We start from the raw sequence: 26,879 nt of genomic DNA on the forward strand, positions 1-26,879 counted from the left end.
TGATGCTATGCATCCTCCCATGACTTAAACACACCAATAACACTAAAACTACCCAACTTAATAAACTGAATCCCTTAAAATAAACACAACTAAATAAGTAAAGGTGTACTGATGCTATGCATCCTCCCATGACTTAAATACACCAATAACACTAAAACTACCCAACTCAATAAATGGAATACATTAAATCAAAAACCCCATAAACTCAACACAGTCCATTAATAATAATAATTTATAAATTTAAAAAAAAGGAATGCTTGATGGGAGTTGAACCCGCAACCCCGGGCGTTTGGTCGGGTACGTCAGCCACTGTGCCACGACTCATACGCTTACAAGCTCATAAAATTACTCATTTATAACTCTTGTTAAACTGCTCGCCCTCAATTGCCCAAAGCTTAGACATGTGGTCCTTCGAGCTTCTATGATATATTAGAATAAATATCACCAAATTTAATGTTTTTATATTGGAAATTAAGAGAGAAATCGCTAAAAATCTTTCTATCTGAACGGTCGGTTGTATGGGATATATACTATATATAGCTCCGATCAAAGTGATTTCTTCAAAAAATCTTCTATGATATATTAAAATATATATCACCGAGTTTCACATTTTTATATTGGAAACTAAGGGAGAAATGGCCAAAATCTTTCTATCTGAACGATCGGTTGTATGGGATATATATTGAATATAGCTCCGATAGAAATGATTTTTACAGGAAATCTTCTATGATATATTAGAATAAATATCACCAAATTTAATGTTTTTATATTGGAAATTAAGAGAGAAATTGCTAAAAATCTTTCTATCTGAACGATCGGTTGTATGGGATATATACTATATATAGCTCCGATCAAAGTGATTTTTTCAAAAAATCTTCTATGATATATTAAAATATATATCACCGAGTTTCACATTTTTATATTGGAAACTAAGGGAGAAATGGCCAAAATCTTTCTATCTGAACGATCGGTTGTATGGGATATATATTGAATATAGCTCCGATAGAAATGATTTTTACAGGAAATCTTCTATGATATATTAGAATAAATATCACCAAATTTAATGTTTTTATATTGGAAATTAAGAGAGAAATTGCTAAAAATCTTTCTATCTGAACGATCGGTTGTATGGGATATATACTATATATAGCTCCGATCAAAGTGATTTTTTCAAAAAATCTTCTATGATATATTAAAATATATATCACCGAGTTTCACGTTTTTATATTGGAAACTAAGGGAGAAATGGCCAAAATCTTTCTATCTGATCGATCGGTTGTATGGGATATATATTGAATATAGCTCCGATAGAAATGATTTTTACAGGAAATCTTCTAATATATTAGAATATATATCACCAAGTTTCACGTTTTTATATTGGAATTTAAGGGAGAAATTGCCAAAAATCTTTCTATCTGAACTATCGGTTGTATGGGATATATACTATATATAGCTCCGATCAAAGTGATTTTTTCAAAAAATCTTCTATGATATATTAAAATATATATCACCGAGTTTCACATTTTTATATTGGAAACTAAGGGAGAAATGGCCAAAATCTTTCTATCTGAACGATCGGTTGTATGGGATATATATTGAATATAGCTCCGATAGAAATGATTTTTACAGGAAATCTTCTATGTTATATTAGAATAAATATCACCAAATTTAATGTTTTTATATTGGAAATTAAGAGAGAAATTGCTAAAAATCTTTCTATCTGAACGATCGGTTGCATGGGATATATACTATATATAGCTCCGATCAAAGTGATTTTTTCAAAAAATCTTCTATGATATATTAAAATATATATCACCGAGTTTCACATTTTTATATTGGAAACTAAGGGAGAAATGGCCAAAATCTTTCTATCTGAACGATCGGTTGTATGGGATATATATTGAATATAGCTCCGATAGAAATGATTTTTACAGGAAATCTTCTATGATATATTAGAATAAATATCACCAAATTTAATGTTTTTATATTGGAAATTAAGAGAGAAATTGCTAAAAATCTTTCTGTCTGAACGGTCGGTTGTATGGGATATATACTATATATAGCTCCGATCAAAGTGATTTTTTCAAAAAATCTTCTATGATATATTAAAATATATATCACCGAGTTTCACATTTTTATATTGGAAACTAAGGGAGAAATGGCCAAAATCTTTCTATCTGATCGATCGGTTGTATGGGATATATATTATATATTGCTCCGATCGAAATGAAATTTACAGGAAATCTTCTAATATATTAAAATATATATCACCAAATTTAATGTTTTTATATTGGAAATTAAGAGAGAAATTGCTAAAAATCTTTCTATCTGAACGATCGGTTGTATGGGATATATACTATATATAGTTCCGATCAAAGTGATTTTTTCAAAAAATCTTCTATGATATATTAAAATATATATCACCGAGTTTCACGTTTTTATATTGGAAACTAAGGGAGAAATGGCCAAAATCTTTCTATCTGATCGATCGGTTGTATGGGATATATATTATATATTGCTCCGATCGAAATGAAATTTACAGGAAATCTTCTAATATATTAAAATATATATCACCAAATTTAACGTTTTTATATTGGAAATTAAGGGAGAAATTTTCTATCTGAACGATCGGTTGTATGGGATATATATTGAATATAGCTCCGATAGAAATGATTTTTACAGGAAATCTTCTAATATATTAGAATATATATCACCAAGTTTCACGTTTTTATATTGGAATTTAAGGGAGAAATTGCCAAAAATCTTTCTATCTGAACGATCAGTTGTATGGGATATATACTGTATATAGCTCCGATCAAAGTGATTTTTTCAAAAAATCTTCTATGATATATTAAAATATATATCACCGAGTTTCACATTTTTATATTGGAAACTAAGGGAGAAATGGCCAAAATCTTTCTATCTGAACGATCGGTTGTATGGGATATATATTGAATATAGCTCCGATAGAAATGATTTTTACAGGAAATCTTCTAATATATTAGAATATATATCACCAAGTTTCACGTTTTTATATTGGAATTTAAGGGAGAAATTGCCAAAAATCTTTCTATCTGAACGATCGGTTGTATGGGATATATACTATATATAGCTCCGATCAAAGTGATTTTTTCAAAAAATCTTCTATGATATATTAAAATATATATCACCGAGTTTCACGTTTATACTTTCTAAATTTCGGCAAGAATGGCCAAAATCGTGTTATCTGAACGATCGGTTGTATGGGAGATATATGTTATAGTGCTAATATAATATAAAAATACATTCTTGTGCCAAATTTCAGTGAGATATCTCAAAATTTTTGGGACTAGTTTGCGTTCAAACAGGCAGACGGACGGACAGACGGACATGGCTATATCAACTCAGTTCGTCGCCCTGATCAATTCGGTATACTTAATGGTGAGTCTATATTCTATATTTCTCAACGTTACAAACATCGGACCAAAGTTAATATACCATTTCGTGTTCATGAAAGGTATAAAAGAACCAAAAAAACACTTATGCTTTTAGAAATAGAGGCAGCATTGAAGCAATCACAACGATAGTATTGGGGAAAAAATAATAATAAAGCCTTGAGCTCATTTTGTACAAAAAAAAAAAAAATACTTGGCGCCATTCACCTCGGAGGAGATTTAGAGCGAGATTCTCTTCCGGCTTGCGTCGCTCTCCTTTTTAGTTTTTCATTCCAATTGGTGGGAAGAGACCTACATATTTTATGCCATCTCCGAACGGCAGCTGAGAGACAGTTGAATATTCAATCAGAAACTTTTAATGGAATAAATACACTGGATGTATAGGCCAAACCACCGAGATGCAAACATGCTTAAAAAAAGTATTTTATGTTTTTTTTTTCCAAATTTTTTATTTTTCTTTCCCTGGGACTTGATCCCAAGACCTTCTGTGAGGCAAGAGGAACACGCTACCTCCACACCACGGTTGCCGCAATCGAACCTCCACCAAAGGCTATTCGTAGCAGTAACCCAGCAAAGAAACAACATAGCAGCAGATGATGACGAGTTTCCGGTTTCGCTCTTCAGGTTGAGCGACAAGGAGTTATCGATCGTAACATCAGTTTTTTTAAAAAATATTTTCAGACAGGTGAATGTGTAGTTACCTTTTTAATGTCGCACATAAGCTTCAATTAAGCTCATTGTATAAAAACTTAGATTTCTGGCTAACTGCGGTTTAAGCGCGTCAAAAAAAATCACAGTTTTTATTTCCGCAAAGTTAATAAGGCTTTGCGAACAGAGATTAAGCAATACCACGAGCTCAGTCAGAATTGCGATGAAGCGGTTAGGACCATTTGATTCGATTCGATACTTTGACATATTCGTGGACCTCTACGCCTTGGCGAAGATGGGTATCGTTGGATATGATATACTATATAAACTTGACGATGTTTCGGCTATATGTTTAACAATTTTTCAAAATGGTGATCTTTCTTTAACAATAACGAATTTGCCAACATATTCATTCCTACCTACACTAATAAACGGTTGCTATATACATATGTCACATGCTGTTGTTGCGATAAGGTTGCTCCCGGAAGGCTTTGGGGAGTGTTATCGATGTGACGGTCATTTGCCGGATACAGATCCGGCACGCTCCGGTACCACAGCACCATTAAGGTGCTAGCCTGACTATCTCGGGAGCGATTTATGTGGCCAAATTAAACCTTCAGGCCATTCCCCCCTCCCCACCCCCAAGTTCCATGAGGAGCTTGGGTCGCCAGGGCCTCGTCTCTTAGTGAAAGAGGATTCGCCGTGGATAGGTGAGGTTGACAATTGGGTTTGGAGGAGCTATATATCGCGCTGGCAACCTGAAGGGTTGCGCTACACAGCCCCTTGAATCTGGTATTTTAGTCGCCTCTTACAACAGGCATACCTACCGCTATATTCTGATCCCCTAACCCGCTGGGGTACATATGTCACATCCTTTTCATCCTTGCATTACATGTGTAAGTACCAAGAAAATACACTTACTTAGGCGAATAAGCACATAAATATGTAGAGAACAAGCAGATAATGCTATATATTTGAAGACTGTTTTTGAAATGAACTTTCAAGAAAGAAAGTTTCTGTAAAAGTTTAAGATAACAACAGGAAAAATAACTGTAACATAACAGGTAAAATATTTGTTTACCTAAAACTAAAGAAAAACGAAACTTTCGGATGGACCAAAACTCAAAAACAAATATTAAATTATCTAAGCATTTTGCTTTCGGCCATATTATAAGTTTTTGGAGTTGATGTCATTAAAGAAAGCGCATATTAGATATGTGGTATTGTAGATATTCACAAGAATTTATATGTGTGTTAAAATATGTTTGTATAAAATAGCGGAGGGAGGCAAAAATATTCTAACGATGACTAAAATTTCTAATCTAAGAAGGTAAAATTTCGTAAAAGTTTTTGAGTTTAAATGAATAACATCCGCCTTACAGTAGTTTGTTGAGTATACAGCCTACCGAAATTAGCATATAGCATATAGTACATGAGTGGGCTGAATCATTGAACGTCGAAGAATTCACCTTAGCAGCCTTCCACCGCTATAAAGGGTGAATTATATATATTATTAACTAGGCCGAGATGCCATGCGACCTTTGTGAAGATCTGTTGTGCATGACCTTTTTGCCCAAATTTGTATCTGGAGGCTTTTGATGTATCTAAGTACCTCTTCACGTTTTTACTCCATATCACATAGGAACTAAGAGTCACACCACCTAGATGGAAGAGTTTCTGCTTAGCCAAAGTGACGAATTCGCAGAGAATGTGAACCCGCGTTTCATCTTCCAGCTCCCAGAAACAACGAATTTTTGTATCGGATAGATTTAATTTACTTGGGGGATATCGCAGACCTCAGTGTCCCGTATAGTACTGAGTGAGGGTTCTTAGGTCCTACCTGCTTAGATTAATGAGTTTGGCTGATATTTTCGTTGCCGAAAGTATACACAGTTTGGCCTGTCTTTGCCCTAGGCAGTCAATCCAATGACGTCTCAATTGTTTAGTTTCCCAGTTACTTATAGTTTTCCTGGTGTGTGCTTTTGTAAGTCCACAAAAAGGGCTCTGGAACATAGAATGCTGCTATAGCATCCTGCTTTTCTAGGTAATCTGCATGTTCATTACCTTCATCTCCCTGATGTCTGGGAACCCATCCTAACACAACCTTGTTTTTGGCTCCCAGGTCATTAGGGATTTCAGTGCAGTCATCCACTAGCTTAGATGTAACTGTGTACGATTGAAAGGCACGCAGGGTCGTCTGGCTGCCCGATATAATGTAGATGCTTTTCGATGTTGAGACTATCCGCAGACATTCTCTACCACAGTCTTCTATTGCATGGATTTCTGCCTGAAATACGGTGTTACCGATTTCTTCTCGTTCGGCCCATAGACGAGAGTTCCCGTTCTTTCGTCATCGAATTTCGATCCATCCGTGAATCAGACCTCTGAGTCAGGGTTATTATATGGATTCCCTGTTTTCCAGTGGGTCCTGTCCACAATGGACACTTCAAAGTTCCGTGAGATTCTGAGCTTAGGGGACATGTCATTCAGTTGTAATGCTGGATATACTATGAATTTTGTTATTACCTTAATGTGCCCTATCATATTTCCTGGCTTCAACTGCGAAATATTTGGAAGTCTCAGTGTGCCTAGCTTTGCCTCTTTCTCTATCAGAATAGGGAAGGGAGGTATTCACACTAAAGCACTAAGTGCATCAGCAGGAGCCTTTCTCATCGCGCCCGTTACGCCAATGCAAACTAGTCGACTCAGTTTGTTTAGTTTTGCTGTTGCCGTTCTTCGCATGTCCTTCTGCCACCAAACTAGGGAAGCATAGGCCTTCCAACAGTATTAAATGTCCAGTATACCATTTTCGGACACATCTCCTATGTTTTACCGTAGAGCCGAGATGTGAATAATGTGTAACGCAAAAACAAATTTTTCCCGTTTTGAAACAAAATTCATATCATATAAGAGCACTGATTCACTTCAGTGAGTGACAGTAAACCTGATGGAATTTTTGGTAGTACATAATGGTGACTGTAAATGTGAGTGACTGCAGCACAAAGTGTTACGGCGTCATATATAATCTGACTCTAAGAATGCCTGCAAATTGAGGTCACCGGCAGAGCACTTACACGACATGGAACTCAAGACTCTATAGTTGCATGAATGGATTCTAAGCTCAGGAGTTGGATCGTCAGCGTAACTTTAGGAGCTGCCTCAGGTAGTAAAATGGCTACCAGAGGCACATATAAAGAAAAAGTGTTATCGCCCATTTTTTCGATAATAGTGAAACATACAATTTTAGAAGTCTTTAGGGCAGAAGGAATGCCGATAACTAAGTTATTCTGATTCATGGATACGGTACTTTGCGGCAATTCGCGATTGGCAGGAAAAAATGGGCTATAGGTATATCCCAAAAAAAGCGGAGCTTGTCCTTTTCACCAGAAAAACAAAAATTTCCTTCTTTAACTTATAGAGGCTAAACGGCACAAGGATTAGTCTTTCTTCTGAAGCCAAATATCTCGGCAAGTTGCTCGACTGCAAATATAGCTGAAAAATTAACCATGGCCTGATATCAAATAAAGCTATGGAAGCATACTATACCTGCAAAAGTGAGGAACTGGGGAATGTCATCGCATATTGTTCATGGCATGTACAATACAATCATCCCATCGACACTATCATATGGAGCTTTTGTCTGGTGAAAGGCTCTAGACGAAAAGAGCAATCGCCATAAGGTTGGAAAGGAGCAAAGGCATGCCTGACCTTGTCAAGCAAAGTGAGCAGCAGATATTGGAATTGTTAAACAATTTCTTCACTTGATGCCTTTACAAGTGTTTGCGCAGAGATTGGCCACAAAAGGTATTCTACGACTAAGAGAATCAAACATATGGAAATAACCGAATACGGGAAGGCGACGATGTTAGTTGAAAAGACAAGGTGACTATCGAACGAAATCGTAACTGACTCTACGTCCCACACTGACCAAATTACAGCGGTTTTTGAATTTCATATACAGAATATAAGACAACCTTCAAGGGAGGATGGGAGGAAGGTCCAGACAATAACAACGGGATAACAATCTACACAGACGGCTCAAAAATGAAAAAAAAAACCATGAGCTGGAATGTATTTAGTAAGTCAATAAACTCTAGGAGGTCTCTGTCATAGAGAGAGCAGCCACATCAGAACTGATGCAGCGTATTATTTATGTTTTTAATAGAATTCTAATGGAACTCAATGTAAGGTTACCTCGCAACCGGATGCCATTGTCATTAAAATGGTAAGGAGACCTCGTATCTTAACAAATTAAGACTTTCCGACTGTATACCCGATCACAAGCAATGAAGTGTTTGGGCATAAAATATGGAGTAGTTAGTTGGATCAATAATTATGCAATAAGATCCGTTGTGGTTTGAGACCGTAAGGTTGCGCAGAGAGATACTCACGTTAAAAGATACCACAACTTGCACCTATAAACTGGAGTAGTAATAAAATCCTCAAGTCTCTTTGCGGCACTTGGGGAAAATATGAAGAAATGCTCATAGCCACTTTTAAAGCAATTAATTGGTCGGTTGTATGCTACACGTTCCCAATATAGTAGCCGAGCCTTAAAGACGCACACTGTAAAAAAACTGCAGGCCTGATAAAAACCCGCACTGCCACTCGATGTATTCTTATGTCTTAAGTATATCATCTACACAGCAAGGCGGGAATACTTCCCACAAAAAATAGAAATGACGTGCTGAAAAAACAGTTTATGTTGAATACAAAGAAACTTGGGCATTCCAAAATATATTAGAAAAGGAGCATAAAAAGGCCCTTAGAGGCACCCTCAAAAAGTCGCCTGATTACTATGCCAGCAAAGCAACTTCCTGAATGAGGTGTACGCTACTCAACTTTGATGTGGTACTGTAATGGGTTAAACTCTTGCTCATTCGGAATAAACCGCGGCATACCCAATGTATGTATTGTGTCGCCGCATAACAAAAACCATCTTTTCAAAAGCAATTGGGAACCAACAACTCTTTTGAAACTTTATCTGTTTGGTCCATTTAGGCTTGATTACATTCACGACAGCGGCTACAATGCGACATCTGTCAAATTATTTTTACACATGTTCTAATGAGGTTCGTTATTTTCGGCACTACAGAGCATCACGATAGCTTAGTGGTTAAGGCAACTGCAAGTTTCACCGTGTGATTCGCGGTTCGAATCTCAGTGAAACCTTTGATAATATTACGAAATTGCCTGACGATGAATTCGTTGGCGGTTTTCGAAATTGTACCATCGCAATATGCCATTTAATGTTTCTTTCTTTCTGTTCAGTTTCTCTCAGAAAAACATAATAATTGAACATTCAATTATTATAAGCCGGTGTTAAGCTCATGAATTCTTAATCATAATATATATATTTTTTCAAAATTTTTCGATACTGTTCGCCGCGGCCGCCTCCAAAGTAATCAAGTAATCAATACTTGGCTACGGTTGTCGTCAAGTTTTGCTTTATTGTGGTTGTGGTCTGTAGACACTGTACGCTTTTCTGTTGAAACAGCAAATTCCCTTGGACTGCCGTTAGAGGATATCGATGACAGTATGGGGATATCAGAGATCGCATCTAATGGATTGGACGAAGCACTGCTCTAGCAACATAAACAACGTCAAGAAAAACCACTCTGTTTTGAACTATGAAACTATGCCGCGGGTTTTTATATGATACTAAGGTTACTTTGACATTTTAATATTTTCTTGATACATATATTATTTCAATATTATATTCCACATATACAAGTAAATACACATTATCTCGGAAACACCTCCCTTGGCGATCTCAAAGATATCCCATTTTCCGCGATGAAAGCAACCCATTTACGTATTACATGTATGAATGTAACTAAAAACATACAATCACCGTGCAACTGCAGGCATCCCGCGTAGACAAATATGAAAACTTACGATGAAAATGAGCAATACAGCTGTTGGCATGCCAACGAATTACACACCTACGCCCCCACACATTACCTAAGCTATGTTTGTACATTCCAAAAAGGCTTAAAACACAAGTGCGGCACTTTATGTCACATCATAAATCTTATGCAGTATTCGTGTGCACTTAAGTGCTGGCTGCTAGCCATGATGTTGTTGTTGGTTTGCCAATGGCGCCAATACTGTGTACCTCGAAGTACGAGAGTATGTTCATACATAGATACAGATATACATATCTTTTCGGTGGTGCATCAAAGGTAATGCCCATTGCCAAGTGGTTAAAAGCTCGAACTACTTGCACATAAACAGTTGCTTTATGCAATAAAACCACGCTTGCGCTTGAGGGAGTGTTTGCAGTTTAACAAAAGTGCGTCGCCGGTATGTCGTGATTTACGTAACAGTGTTAGTATGTATGCATAGGTGGAAAGGAAATGAAAAAAATTTAGTAAATTCACAGAAAAAGCTTCGCGAAGGTGTTGAGCTAGTGATGAAATTTGTGCATATGTTTGTGTATGATCCAAACTCTTCTATGACAGGAAACAACATCTGCAGGGCATACTCAAATAGGAAACTACGTCAATAATGATTGAATGGTTTCGTGCTATGAACCTGAAGTGCCATGGTTTCAGCAGCTTTGGTTTTTTTTTATACCCAGGTGTACTTGTACAAAGAGTATTATAACTTTGATTGGATAATGGTTGGTTGTACAGGTATAAAGGAATCGAGATAGATATAGACTTCCATATATCAAAATCATCAATATCGAAAAAGAATTTGATTGAGCCATGTCCGTCCGTCTGTCGTTAACACGATAACTTGAGTAAGTATTGAGATATCTTCACCATTTTTGGTATACGAGCTTATCTGGACCCATAATAGATTCGTATTGAAAATTAGTGAAATCGGATGATAACCGCGCCAAATTTTTATATATATAACATTTTGGAAATCACAAAAACCTGATTATTTAGTAAATAACACACCTAGAATGTTGAAATTTGACGTGTGGGATGATATTAAGACTCTTGATAAAAAATTGAAAAAAAAATTTTTTTAAATGGGCGTGGCACCGCCCAATTGTAATAAAATCAATATTAAAAATATTATTAATCATAAATCAATAATCGTTAAACCTATCATAACAAAATTCGGCAGAGATGTTGCCTTTACTATAAGGAATGCTTTGAAGAAAAATTAACGAAATCGGTTGAGGACCACGCCCACTTTTATCTAAAAGATTTTTTAAAGGGTCGTGGACGAATAAAATAAGCTACATATGTCTTTACAAAAAAGATCTTTATATCAATGGTATTTCATTTCTCAAGTGGATTTATAACAGAACACAGGAAAAACTTCAAATTTAAAAAAATGGGCTGGTACCGCCCCTTTTATGACTAAGCAATTTTCTTTGTTTCGGGAGCCATAACTCGAAGAAAAATTAACGGATCGTAATGAAACCGGGTACCCAAATTTTTCGTATAGCAGGAAATATTTCTAGGAAAAATGGACGAGATCGGTTAAAGACCACGCCCACTTTTATATACAAGATTTTTAAAAGGGTCGTAGACGAAAATAACAAGTTATATCTTAGCGATGAAAAGCTTTGTGTCAATAGAATTTTACTTTCTAAATTGAATTATAACATTAAATTGGAAAACTCTAAAATTTTTGAAAATGGGTGTGACACCGCCTCTTTTATGACCAAGCAATTTTTATGTTTCGGAAGCCATAACTCGAAGAAAAATTAGTTCAGAATAGAACTATATGTATATGTATTATTGCGCAGCCTTGTAACACTATTAACCCTAGAAAAAATTTATCATTTATTTGATATATATTCACTTTATGTAAATGTTTTTTAAAGAAAAATATTGTTTTTTAATATATTAAATTTAAGTTTGACTTGTCTTTGACCTGTCCTTATAAAAATCAGTCTTTTTTGAAGGACGTCAGTTTATAGCAAAAAAATAAAAATAAAATACATTTTTATGTACTTAAATTGAATGAATTAACTGTTTTAAGTTATACTTAAAACAAGTAAGGGCGGGACTTCATACCTTTCATGAATGGAGCTGAACAATTTTTTTATCCCGTTCGTAATCCCCAAATAATAGGATGTATAAGATAAGAAATATATAGTGAACAGATGTACACACCTTAACGATTTTTAACATATATATAAAATAAAAAATGGCAAAAAGCCCCCTTGTCTGAACGATGGGTTGTATGGGATATATACTAAATATAGCTCCAATCAAAGTGATTTTTTCAGGATATCTTCTATGATATATTAGAATATATATCACCGAGTTTCACGTTTATACTTTCTAAATTGCAGCAGGAATGACCAAAATCGTTTTATCTGAACGATCGGTTGTATAGGAGATATATGTTACAGTGGTCCGATCCTACCGGATCTGAAAAATGTCTAATATAATACAAAAATACATCCTTGTTCCAAATTTCATTGAGATATCTCAAAATTTTAGGGTCTAGTTTGCGTTCAAACAGACAGACGGATGGACAGACGGACGGACGGAGAGACGGACATGGCTATATCAACTCAGTTCGTCGCCCTGATCAATTCGGTATACTTAATGGTGAGTCTATCTTCTATATTTCTCAATGTTACAAACATCGGACCAAAGTTAATTTACAATTTCATGTTCATGAAAGATATAAAAATGTTAACTAAAATTACAGTTTTAGGCAAAAATTACATATAAAATTTGTAGTCACGTAAAAGTTAACGATACGTCTCTTAAAGGTTTTTTTTTAAAAACAATCGTTTATATTTCAGCAAACAAAAAAGTTACTACTGAAAAACACCCCCCACTGACAAGCTGATAATGATAGCTGAGAAAACTGAGAATGAGAATGTTCCTTCTTTACGATTGTGAGAGACTGAGAGCAAAATTAAAGCGATGCACGTCTCAGAGACGTTTGTTATCTCACTAGGGTTAAGCACACAAAACAAACGACAACAGCATTTCAAGTGTACGGCTGGGTATGTAATGTTCGGTTTCACCCGAACTTAGACTTCCTTACTTGTTTTCAACTAAATTTGAACAGGAAGCAACTTTTTCTAAGAGCTGTAACGCTATTCTTTAGCTAATAAATTGTTATTTGGCAGTTTAAAGTTATAATGCCCACCCAAATAAATTAAAGAAATTAAAATCACAATCCCACACACCTGTCCAAATTAAATTATGCTTTGAGACAGTCAATCACAGCACGTAACTGCAAAGCTTGAAGGAGTCTACTCTTCCAGCCAATCAAAAAATTGAGCTGCAAACTATCTGTGTTGTAGGAGTCGGTGCAGTTCAGAAGCGTTGAATTAAAACTCAAAAGAATTAAACTGAAGCTCCCCTCTCCGCCAGAAGGAGTTAACTTATTATCCTATGCAAATGTGGCAAGCAGCACATACATTGATGAACAATGTTATACAATTGCAGATCATCCTCCTTGTCTCTCCAGTTTTTACACCTCACAAAATTTGGCACTTTCACCGACCAAACCCTTATTTACAAAGTGGTCAAGGCAAATGTCGGCCGTATTGGACATCAACATCGATGGCATTACGCTACCGTCTGTCCTACACCCAAAAATACTCTGTATAAAGCAATTTTCCAGCCGGTTGTGTACTAACGCGTCCCCAATATGGCCGCCGATCCTAAAAGAAACACACTTGAGGAAACCGCATGCCTGTCAAAACGTTGCGCTTAGAACTGTCTTAGTTTTTGTTTTTAACGGTCCAGGTTTGTGCGTTATGGGTTATGTTGTCAGCGACAAACCAGATGGCTCTCAAAGTCTATAATTTTAGGTATTATTCACGTCTTGGACTTTGTCGTAAAACATTTTTTAGATTAAAAACATTTTTTAGAATAAGGTTAATATTATTAACGAAATAAAAAAGTAGGTTCGCGTAATTATGTAGGCGCGTGAATGGCTATACTTCTTTGTCTTTATTAAAAAATAGTTTTTAATTGTATGCAATTGCAGAAGGGAATTTAGGCCGAGCTGTTCTTCCAACTTGAGTTGTGCTCCTTTTGAAATGAAAGCACATGCATACATACGTACATCAGTACGTACATACAAATGAACTCCCGAAGTTAAATAACGCTAGCGAATGCTGGCTTTTTCACCATTCGATCTAATTGAATATGTACATATATATGTGACGCATAATGTGACGTGGTGAAAGTCGCACTCAAAGCAAGTATGCTCACACAGTTCACAGCGAACAACCACTCGAACTGCAACCTGTTAATTTTCTGTCACATCTTAATGTCAGTCATCACGCACCAACAAAATAAATATAACTTCAAAAAATAAGTATTGAATTGGGACGTTTAAAATTTATGTTAAAAAAGTTTGAAACATTGATTGAACCGATCAAAGGTTTAAAATTTATGCTCAAATTTTTAAGCGTTAACTCGAAAGTTCTTAACAGGACTCGATAATATATTTTCGAACGCGCAAAGAGTTACCAGTATATATGAGAACATGGCGACTATATATTCATGGTACTTTATGTGCACAATAATATCATGTATGTATGCTTAGAGTAAAATATTCTTTTAGAGCGTACTTGGAATAACCTACAATAGCAGAAAATTCAGTTAAGAAGATTTAGGGAACTAAATATTATATCTAAGTTTGTCCCACACTAGATGACCACCACAGACACAACACCCAACTTCAACATAAATATAAAAGACGCAGTAAGTCCACATAACGGCAGCCGAACATGCAGATTGCCTAGCAAAGCAGAGATAGCAGCATTCTATGGCCCAGAGCATTTTTTTGGAATTACAAGGGCATACACCACGGAAACTATAAGTAACTGGGAAACTAAATAATTCAGACGTCACTGGATTGACTGTCTAGGGCAAAGACAGGCCAAACTGTTCATACTTTCGGCAACGAAAGTATCAGTCAAACTCATTAATCTAAGCAGAGAGCACCTAAGAACCCTTAAGTGGATACTATACGGGATATTGTGGTCTACGATATCGCCTAAGTAAGTTAAATTTATACGATACTCAAATTTGTCGTTTCTGTGAGCTGGAGGATGAAACGTCGTCTAGGTGGTGTGACTCTTACTCCCTATGTTATATGGAGTAAAAAGCCTGAAGAGGTACTTAGATACATCAAAAGCCTACAGATATAAAATTGCGCTGAAAGATCATGCACAATAAATCTGCACAAAGATCGCAGTGCTTCACGGCCTAGTAATAATAATAATAATGATAGCAAACAAATATAAGATGAAGAGTGATAGATAGCACAAAGCTTTTAACCAACGCGAGATATCACCATCCAAAGAAGTACTTGAGTGCTGTTAGCTTTCCTCACCCATTATAGACTTAAGGCCACGCACTGCCGTTCCGCCACAGACGACCGTGAGGCCACACATCGTCGACGCCCAACTGCTAGAGTTCACACTAGCCAACAGCGGCAAAGCACCCACAGAGCGATAAACCGCCAACTACGGTAGAACAATAGTGGGAGCGCGCTGCCAGCAGCAGTCCAAACAGCGACAGAGTGCCAGTCACACATAGAAAGAGAAAGATATAGGAGAAGTAAATAAAAGAACTAGAAAATGGGGGAGGGAGACTAAGAGGGTCAAAACTTTTTAAACTTATGCAGATAGACCAAAGCTAGTGCAGAACAACGTCTGCCGGTTTGCTAGTATTTTCATAAAATTAAAATCCCCACTTTGGGCCAACTGACTTATGCGTGGCTTAAACCAAATAACAGAAAATGTTTTCAACAGTGTCGATATCACCTTTTGGCATTCATGAATTCATCCACATCTGCCTTCAATTGAGAACGATATACGTAAGTCATGTTATTATCGTTTACCGAACCAATCTACTCCATAGCGAGCAGCACTCTAAAGAGACGGCATTTATCGATTAATGCAAAAAAAAAAAAAAAAAACAAGTAAAGGTGTCTAAGCTCGGGTGTAACCGAGCATTATATACTCAGCGTGAGATTCAATTGTACATTTCTTTTCAGATAAATTACTTTTCTGCACAACACGTGGCACCGCCAGTTTAAAAAAAATGTCTCCCCCATTTCCTCTTAAAATAAAACTTGATAAGTGAAATATCATTGATTCGAAACAATTTTTTGCTAAGTTATAGCTTATTATTCTAGTCCATGACCCTTCTAAACTTGTTTTATATCTAAGTTGCCGTGGTCTTTAACCGATCCCGTCCATTTTTACTAGAAACATTTTCCGCTATAAGGCAAAAAATATGTGTACACAATTTCATTACGATATGTTAATTTTTCTTCGAGTTATGTCTCCCGAAACATAAAATATTGCTTGGTCATAAAAGGAGCAGTGCCAAACCCATTGTCAAAAATTTTCGTATTTTCCAATTGAATGTTATAATTCAATTTAGAAAGTAAAATTCTATTGACACAAAGCACTTTCTTGCAAAGATATAGCTTATTTTATTCGTCCACGACCCCTTTTAAAAATCTTTTATATAAAAGTGGGTGTGGTCCATAACCGATTTCGTTAATTTTTCTTCGAAGTAAAGGCAACCGCTCTGCCGAATTTTGTTATGATAGGTTTAACGATTTTTAATTTATGATTAATAATATTTGTAAAATTGATTTTATTACAAGTGGGCGGCGCCCCGCCGATTTAAAAAAAAAAATTTGTCATGAGTCTCAATGTCAGTCCACACATCAAATTTCAGCATTCTAGGTGTATTATTTACTAAATAATCAGGTTTTTTGTGTTTTCCAAAATGTTATATGTATAAAAAGTGGGCGTGTTTATCATCCCATTCATCCCCATTCGCTCATTTTCAGCACCAATCTATTCTGGGTCCAGATAAGCTCATGTACCAAATTTGGTGAAGATATCTCTATATTTACTCAAGCTATCGTCTTAACGGATAGACGGACAGACGGACAGACGGACGGGCATAGCTCAATCAAAGTTTTTTTCGATTCTGATGATATTGATATATGGAAGTCTATATCTATCTCGATTCCTTTATACCTGTACAACCAACCGTTAACCAATCAAAGTTAATATACTCTGTATGCAAAGCACTCTGAGTATAAAAAAAAAATTGATAAAATTAATTGTTTAACATGGAACCCCTTTACATGCTTATGGTACGTGCATTCGGTTCGCTAGCATTTCTAATGCCATTGTTGTTTAATTTTCATTCTTCTCCATTGTATTGCAATTTGGAATGTAAACTGTCGATTCTTGAAATATTTATATGTTGTTGTATTGGCAGGTGGGTGTTGAAATATTTGATTCTTGAGTTTTTGGCATGCAACACGTTTATTGCGCAGACGGCCATGTCCCATGTCGCATTGTATGTATTAGTAATAGCTCAGTTTTCACATATTGTAGCCAACGCGCATGGGTGAGAAAAATCTAACAATTGCAACAAATGACATTGAAGACACGTGATTTGGCAGCCTAACCCCAAAGGACTCAAGTTGGATATACATATGTGGAAAAACATATATTAGACCATGTCCTAAAAACAAATTGAAAGTTAGTTTCAAATCATATTCTGGGTTTTCGTGATCAGCAATAAGTTAAGAATTATTTTTCAATGCAGATAATTTTGATATAAGGAAGTATATATCTTTCTCGATTCCTTTATGTCATTACGCCTAAGGGAAGCTTACGATGTAATTTTTTAAAACAGTCTATCATGTCAATATGCGTTTTTATTCATCGATATTTCAGCACACAAGCGAAGGTAATTTTCTTAACGTTTTGGCAAACAGTTGCGTGGATTTTTTATACAATTTTTATGTAGCATTTGTGATTTATTGCCCCGTTAGTTAGCGATAACGGCGCCTTTACGTGCTTTCGGGAATGAAAGTGGAATGATTTTATTCCCTCTAAACCGGGCAATGATGGTTGATTGAAAAACATTTATTTCTTATATCTACAGCTTTGCGCATAATGATAGACAATGTATTACTTTTGATAGATTTTATTGAAAGTTAAAGAAAATGTAGCAATCCTTAAGAAAGTTAAAGTCTTCATGCTAGCGCTAGAATGCTTTTTTTTATGACCAAGTTGGAAAGGGTTTTGCAGCAGGGTAGTAAGGATAAGCAAAGAATCTAATGATATGTAAGAGTGGCCACCGCTGCGAGCACCAGTGCACTTAGGCCCAAAAAGGTCCAGTTATGATACCACTACTCAAACCAACAGGTAGGTTCAGCAAGTGTCCGGAATTCCTTAGGTTCCAACTTAGCCAGACCACAAAGATCGTCAAAGAAGGGAGATCCCAGAGATTTCTTCCTCTTGCGCCAAAGCGCTGGACAATCGCACAGAAAATGCTTGAATATTCGTCTTTGCAGCTCCTGCAGTAATCATTATAGGGAGCACCCGCATGCTTCCCGATTGCTATGTGGCCGGTTATAAGTCCAACCACCAGAGATTTGTCCCGCTTTCCAAGAAGAAGGAGACTTCTTGTGCGTTTCGCATCCCATACAGGCCCAACGATCTTAGTGTGGTAGCAGGATTCGAGATTGCTCCATCTCACACCCGCTTGCTTAAAGAAAATCCCTTTCAAAGTGAGGTTACAGGTAGCGAGCGGTATGCTCAATCCCTTCCAGGACGGCAAAAGCGGAATGTATGTGCCCCTCTTGCAAGTTCATCAGCCATCTCATTGCCCGATATATCAGAGTGTCCAGGCACCCATACCAGACTGAGTGAAGCTTGCTCAGCGATCTGGTTAAAAGATTTGCCGCACTTCTCTTAGATAATACTATGATCGTAAAATTATTAAAAATTTTAAATAGTAGTTATCTAAATAGAGATAAAATAAAGCTAAAACAACTTAACTACTATATCAGGACTGTTCTGAAAAGAAGGTGCACACTTTATTTTGCTTTTAGTTTGACGAGTTTGAACTTATTTGCATTCCTTATTTCCACCGGAACATAAAAAAACCTACAAATAACTTTTTCCGGGTATCTTGGTAAATATTTCGGAGGAATTTCAGATGTACTTGCTCTTTTGTATAAAATTGACGATAGATAAAGCCAAATAATTGAAATTTGTTGATAGTTGTATGAGGCTAACAGCGCGAAAGTACCGTAACCACAGACTAACTAAACAAGTAAGGAAGTCTAAGTTAAGGTGCAACCGATCATTATACACCCAGATGTGTGCTTTCATATATATCATAGGGATCTATTTATATAGAAATCATGAACATTAATGGATATTAAAGCTGAAATATACTTCTCATACACATGCAAAGTCATGTAACCAGATCGAACATATGCATGTCACCGAACTGACTAGTTGTGATAGACGTAACGTAGAATTTGCAGATCTATCATCGTATCTGATTACTATCTTATCGGTGCTAAAATATGCGCGCGTCTCTGCGTGAGTTTAAGCAAGAAACAAAAAAACTGTCAACGATGTCACAACACGATTCTCACACCTGCTCTATAAGAGCTTAAGTCAACCCGACAAAACGCAGAGGCAATGGGAGCATATCTGTATAGCACTTCGTACTGCCACCGAAAAAAAAAATTGTTACCGGCGACCACGGAAAACAATGGGTGCGATGAAGAATGCCTCGTTTTAATCGAATTTAAAACCGACAGTTTAGGTAGCTACCTACAGAGCTACGCTTAAAGCAACCGATATACCTTTTTGGGAAGAAAAAAATAGAGGCAGAAGGGCGTGAGTGCAAGGAGCTTGAACCCTTAGCCACCAGAAACAATAACGCTCGTAAATTTTCCCAACAAATTTGGCACAAAACAGAAGGTCTTAAGCTCGGGGAAAACTCCTGCAAAAACGAAAACCGGACCTGATAACCGATATCCAGATAGTGCTTAGATTATCTATGGAACACTTTATGTTCTCCTAAATGAAGAGAGCGTAAAATACCCAGGGGAGATGACCCGACTATTACGAAGGCAGAATAACAACAGCCAGATTAAAAAAAAAGGCCGAAGGCGCTGATAGATTGCCTGCGGTGGGAGTTGAAAAGACGCATGCATCAGCTTCTTTGCAAAATATGTTCGTACCATCGCATGGCTGACAATTGGAATCTAAGTGTTCTTTGCTCGGTCCACAAGAAACTGCGCTAACTGTCACGGCATCAACCGAGCGAAAGATTGAAGCGCACCTTAAATCGGCTGATTGAACTTTATCAGTGCTGCTCTCGACCTGTTGGCAGCCATAGTTTCGAAATAGTAAAGGACTTCGTTTAGTTAGGAAACACAGTTAACAAAAACAACAAAGACATTCAGTCCAGTGCAAAATCACTTTTACAAATAAATGCTGCTTTAGACCAAGAAGGCAATTTAAAAGTGTAGTCCTCTTACGGCAAACAAAAATTATGCTTACGAGTTACTTATCAAGTCCGTCCTGCTATATGGTGCAGAAGCATGGACACTGAGAACATCTGACGAAGCGGCTCTGAGAGTCCTCCAGAGAAAAGTTCTACGAAAGATTTACGACGGCGAGAATAATTAACGGTGAGTTGAATGAGTTTAATGCAGACATCAACATAAAAAATAAATAAATTTAAGGCGCAATAACCTCCGAAGAGATCTAAGGCCGAGCTTCTCTTCCAATTTGCGTCGTGCTCCTCTTGATTTTCCCCACAAATTGGCCGGACGGGAACTATATGTCTTATGCCGACTCCGAACGGCATCTGCAAGGCAGATAAGTTTTCACTGAGAGCTTTTCATGGCAGAAATACACTCGGAGCGCTTGCCAGACACTGCCGAGGGGCGACCCCTCTTACAAAAATTTTCTTCTAATTGAAAAACCTTATTTATAAAATTTTGATGTTGCTTTGTCCGGGGTGTGAACCCAGGGCATAAGGTGTGGTAGGTGGAGAACGCTACCATCATACGACGGTGGCCGCCAGACATCAACATAGTCCAGCAAATTAAAGCACATGTTATGCGAATGAGAAACGATGCTCCGGCCAATGCGGTATTCTTATCGCAACCCGCCTATAGAATTAAAGGAAAAGGGTGGCCTGGAAGATCCAGTTGTAAACGATATAAATTTCCTTGTTATTACCAACTTGCGCCAGTGTGTCCAGCTAAGAAGCGATTAGTTTGACTCGTTAACCGGCCAAAACCGTTCAAAAGGTCAAGTACCAATTAAGTTAGTAAGTAGTGTATTTAGTGTAGGTTAAGTATATCACTTCCTATTATTGGATGTAACTATCATGGTGACTATCATGTATTCCTAAATTGAAGAAGAGTAATATTTTATAGATAAAAATATATGACACATACAAACCTTTCCAGTCAAAATTTAGAAATTTACAACTCAAGTTCCAAAAATTCCAATTGAAGTTCAGAAAATTACAACTCAAGCTCAGAATTTACAATTCAAGCCCAGAAAAATCCAATTCAAGTTCAGAAACTCCAATTTAAATTTAAAAAATGTGAATTCTACATGGTTCCGAAAATTATAATTCATGTTCAGAAAATTACAATTCAAGTTCAGAAATTTATACGTAGGGAGTCATTTCTCCAAAAGTTATTCTAATTCATACTACGTAATGTAATACTTATATGTTACTTGCGAAAGTGTTAATGCTTCGTTGACAATGGTGGCTTGGATATACTGAACCACAAGCTTTCTCCAAGGCGTGTATATCCCGAGCTTAGAAATCAAACGGAGGATAACCCTTTGCAACAGTGTGCATGAGGAAGCTCCTGTCATGAAAGTACTTCAGTCGATACCGCAGTTTGAAAGTAGTGGAAGGGGGAGACCTCCACAGAGTTCTGAGAGGCAGTTGAAGGAAGACTTGATCTGTGCACATAGTGCCTATACGTTACTTGCGGGAGTGAGGATGCTCCGTTGACTGTGTAAGACAAGTCGTCATCACTGCTGTCATACTCAACGCAGACCAATTCTCGTGCCCCCAAGAATATAACTGTCTCCTTCATGTGAGCGAAATTTATTTAAGTGAGTTAAGAATTTCAATTCTCTGTCAAATTATAGTAAGGCTTCATACCCATGTTTCAAATTATGAACGCTAACATTTACCCCCTTACGTACTTTTAATCAATTGGATAAAAAAAAAAAATACCTGAAAAATTTTCTGAACTTGAATTGTAATTTTCTGAACTGGAATTTTAATTTTCTGAACTTGAATTGTAATTTTCTGAACCTAAATTGTAATTTTCTGAATTTAAATTGGAATTTCTGAACTTGAGTTGTAACTTTCTGAATTTGAGTAGAAAATTTCTGAATTTAAGTTGGAATTTCTGAACTCATTTGTAATTTTCTGAAATTGAATTGGAAACTCTGAACTTGAATTGTAAATTTCTGAACTTGAGTTGTAAATTTCTGAATTTAAATTGGAAATTCTGAACTTGAATTCTGAACTGAATTGAACTTCAAATGGAAAAGTTGTAGAATTCTAATTGTCGGAGCTTAAACTGGAAAATATGAACGTTTCAGGGAATGTTTCTAAGCCAATCATTATGGAGGATTTGAAAGCCGTTTAGCTTTTCCACTCAAGCCAAATATGTTTTTTGTTAACTGAGCCGTTTACGGCCACTTTAATGCAATGGTATATATGTGAATAAGCAAAAAGTTTTAACCAAAATAAATTTCCTCATTGCTTGTTTGTTGATCTTGTAGTGAACTTTTTGAAACTCAACCGATATTGCCTCGTACCATTTTGTCTTGTTTAACATTATAACATTTGACTTTGTTTGTTATGCAAATACAAAAAATGTTACAAATTTCCGGTATAATATTTGTTTTCGGAATTTCCATCTCCGGCGCATGAGGCTGATGTTGAATGAATTCATTTTGGGGAAAGTAAATATATCATCGGTTGAGAGACTGAACCACGTAAGTGGTGGCACAAAAACTTTATAGTGGAGATTGAAAATTGATTTTCATTGCTGGTAGAAGATATTTGGTGATTTGAAAAGGGTCATTCGAGTTTCATAAAAAAAAATATTTATCTAGTCTCAGTTTTGCATTAAGCCCACGGATATTACACCTTCCAGTGTTTGGGAAAAATCTACTTTTATACTAAACTATTTGTACTAAAGGGCAAAGGATAGTCTGTAACGAGGAGAGTTCGAAGTAAATTACGACTCCTTTATTTTGCTTAATGTTATGTCAGCCTTGTTTACCCAATTTGGTCTCTAAATAGACCTACAGATCTCACAACAGATCTATAGAAGGATTGTATAAAAGATCTATTTCCCAGCTAAGAGTAAAATGTACCAAAATACCCGGAATTGTGCCCAATGGAACTGTACAGGGTAAATTACATGTACAACATGTCAATGTAGCAACCTTCAAAATGGATCTATCTACGCAGCTATGGCAGGTTGTCAGAAAAATTGTCTACCTACTATGCCAAAACTATAAAAAAAAAACAATTTTTCAGTTATCAAAAAATGAAGAAAAAAATAATTATCATAAAAGTTATTGTTCTGACCTTGAGTTCGAATCCAATCTTGAATCCTTAAATTTATATTGGGAAGCATGATCCCAATTATAGTGAAAGGGTTAAAGACTAGCTGAAGGGCTTCAACTACAGCTACAAGAAGCCGTTCTGTATCTGATCAAGCGGTTCGCTATACAAATGTGTGTCACAACACCATCATCAGCGTTGATCGGATTGTGCGCCGAGATGAGAACCGCCAGGCTAAACCAAGCTCCAATGAAAATAAAAACAATCAAATCTCGGATTGGATGACGATAATTGCAAAAGATTATGATTCAACGTCATAATAGCAGAAGATAACATCACCGTAAGCCAAGAGATGCGATAGATGATGATCACATTTACAGGAGTTTTTGGATTCATCGTGAAAAATTGTGGACTGAATCAAAAACCCCACCATAGAACAGTAAACTTAGCGCTATCTTATACCCAAAATAATTAAACAAGGGTAGCACAAAATAGTTTCCTATACCCACTTTTGCAAATCGAAGTTCCCTTTCCCACCAGAAGGAGTTTCCAATGTGTTCTACGCTGACGAATGCACCATAATGGCAACAGGTCACGGCCCATCCATTGATGTGCTATGCCATAAAATTGACGGACAATTTTCATCCTCAACTATTTGCGGTACCAACGCTTCCAACACCCTTTTCTTTATGGTCCAACCCTGTTGAAACAGCAAGCCTCCTCCGAAACCCTTTAAAGGAAATCGATGACCGCCTATTGGACGGGGAAAAGTACTGCTGCAACAACAACAACAACAACAATGATGATGAGATTTAAGACCCATTCTAGTAGCGTCTAAAACATATTGACATAAAACCGTGTTTAGCTCCTTCAACGCCAGAGTGGAAAAAAAGGAATTTTTGGGTCCAGAATCGAAAAATAAAGCCTCTATAACGAAATCACTCCTAATGAATTTAGGCTGATCGATTTCGTTGATATCACAAACATGATCATATCCAGCTCTAGGAACAAGTATAAAAATATGCATCAAGCTACATAAATATGTTACGATTCACGCAAACAGATCTATCATCTTCTGAGAGGTGGGCGAAGGACCTCCAGTATTTTAGAAGGGCACCAGTATTTTAGAAGGGCGCCAGTATTTTAGATGAGCGCACGATCCGATTTCCTCACACTGACTCCAACCTTTAGCCCGTCACAGCACCAGACTGACGCTGAAAATATTTTCAAACTTATAATCGGTTATGAATCATATGAGTTTGCCTTTTTACTAGTTCACACAAGTCTCCGATTCACCATTTTCCTTTTATTGTTGACGTAGACTTAAGAACAATAATCTAACGATTTGGAAGCGAAGATCAAACTCGGATACAGCTTAAAATATGCGATTTGAAAGCTTTGCAATTTGATATATATATATGTATGTCGATACAGAGTTTGCTGAGTGGTAATTTGTCCTATTAGGATTCTAGTTGAAGAATGGTCTGCCTCAAAATCAAATATATCAAAATGATTTGGGCGAAAAAAGAAATTCATTTAGTTATGTCCGTCCTTCCGTCCGTCTGTCCGTAAACACGATAACTTGAGTAAATTTTGATGTATCCTAATGAAATTTTGTACGTAAGTTCCTGGGAACTCATCTCAGATCTCTATCTAACCCACTTTTTCGAAATTGAAAACTGAAAATTTCGAAAAACCGGAAAAGTGTTATAATTCATTACCAAAGACGCATAAAGGGATAAGACTTGGTAGTTGGGTTGACCTTATGACGCAGAATAGAAAACTATAGAAATTTTGGACAACGGGCGTGGCACCACCTACTTTTAAAAGAAGGGAATTTAAAAGTTTTGGAAGCTGTAATTTGGCAGCTGAGTATGTATGTACGCGATACATCCCAACCTAGCCTTCCTTACTTGCTGTATTTTAAAACTTACATAACTTCTAATTCACAAAACATACAAAGACAAATCAAAGAGCTTTTGTCGTAGTTTGCCGGAAAATTTGTGCTCAAAGTTATAAATGCGTAACTTCAAACAGCTGGAGACGACCTCATGCAGCTTATCTTAATAATTCTTCTTATATGGAATAACTCATAGCTATTTTTGTATACAGCCATATAAGCCTTGTATACCAATATGAAAAATTTTATAAATATTTATATATTACATATTGACTTACCGTTTTATTGCCCAAATGTTTCACACGACATCCCAAATATGCAGATTTACCCACAAGTGATGTGATATTTTTAGGCATTGTCAAATCAAAATATGGCTCATTCCATCTGTGTCCATGCGGATAGTGTAGGGGTGGCATATGTGTTGGCTTTGCATCTAAATTATTGTGATTGTTGTTGTTAACGGACAGTCTTTGATAGCACATTGTCAGACCTGAGAAGAAAGCATAAAGATTAAAAAATATGATAATAAGCTATAAGAGAAAAATAAGGCAAGTAAGGAAGTCAAATATAGGGTAAAATTGATGGTAACTAGCTCCGCTGTATACTTTTACACATACTTACATCAAGGAAAATACAAAAATAAATTCCGTGAAATTTAGATAATATGCACGCTGTGGTATATATCTTATGCACATGTACATATGTGACCCGGCCTATGAAAAGGTGGCCTATGACTCAAAAAAAATTTTTCCACTTTTTTTCTGGTTTCGATAGTTTTTTTTTTATCTTTAACATCTATTTCTCGCAACATCTTTTTTTAATTCATAAGCCACCTTTTCATAGGCCGGGTCACATATATGATTGAATGCTGTTAGCCAGTGTATGTGAGTATTACATAAGTATGGCTTGTTGATTAAACATTTATTGAAATCATACACATATTAAATTAATTACCAAATTTCATACTCTAAGCGGTATTAGTTACAAAATTAAATTGTTGTTGTAGCTAAGCTTTGCTGCATCGTATAGATGCGGCCACTCAAAAATTGTCTTCAAAGAGGCACGAGAAAGCTTGATTATTCGAAAGTGTGGGACCATAGAGGTAAGGGTGTTAGAGCCGTTGGTTCAACATTGAAGTTAAAAAGACGGATGGGTTCCTGTGAGGAGACGTTAAAAGCAGCACATACATTGCGTATATCGGGATTGATTCTGGATAGGTAAAAGCCCTGGCAAAGTTGATGTATCCGTATCCATATTAAACAGCTGATCCAACTAACCTTATGGAAATCAATGTAATTGGTCAATGGTCCCATACCATAACGCCTTAGCCATATCCATACCATAGCAAACCAATGGGGTTTTCGGCATATCTATAACCTAAAAATATTTGAGTTGGTGAATTTATTAACTTGTTGTAGATTTTATTTATTGTTTTGGATACGTTTTGACTAAGATACTTATTATTTGAGGTAAATGTTTGTAATTTTTTGAGTTTTCTTCATTTTTATAAAAATTTCACAATTTTTAGGTTAAGGC

At 36.4% G+C, this 26,879-nt stretch overlaps 1 protein-coding gene across 1 annotated transcript in view; it reads right to left on the minus strand.

Annotated features, from left to right (window-relative positions):
* dpr10 (defective proboscis extension response 10) overlaps positions 1-25,830 on the minus strand; it is a 149,060-nt gene extending 123,230 nt beyond the window's left edge. The window contains exon 1 of the mRNA XM_067792015.1: positions 25,622-25,830. Coding sequence (XP_067648116.1) covers positions 25,622-25,825 — 204 coding nt within the window. The 5' untranslated portion in view covers positions 25,826-25,830. The remainder of the gene's footprint in view (positions 1-25,621) is intronic.
* Between the last annotated feature and the right edge of the window lie 1,049 nt (positions 25,831-26,879).

This window comes from Eurosta solidaginis, chromosome 5 (assembly GCF_040869045.1).
Source record: "Eurosta solidaginis isolate ZX-2024a chromosome 5, ASM4086904v1, whole genome shotgun sequence".
Taxonomy (NCBI): domain Eukaryota; kingdom Metazoa; phylum Arthropoda; class Insecta; order Diptera; family Tephritidae; genus Eurosta; species Eurosta solidaginis.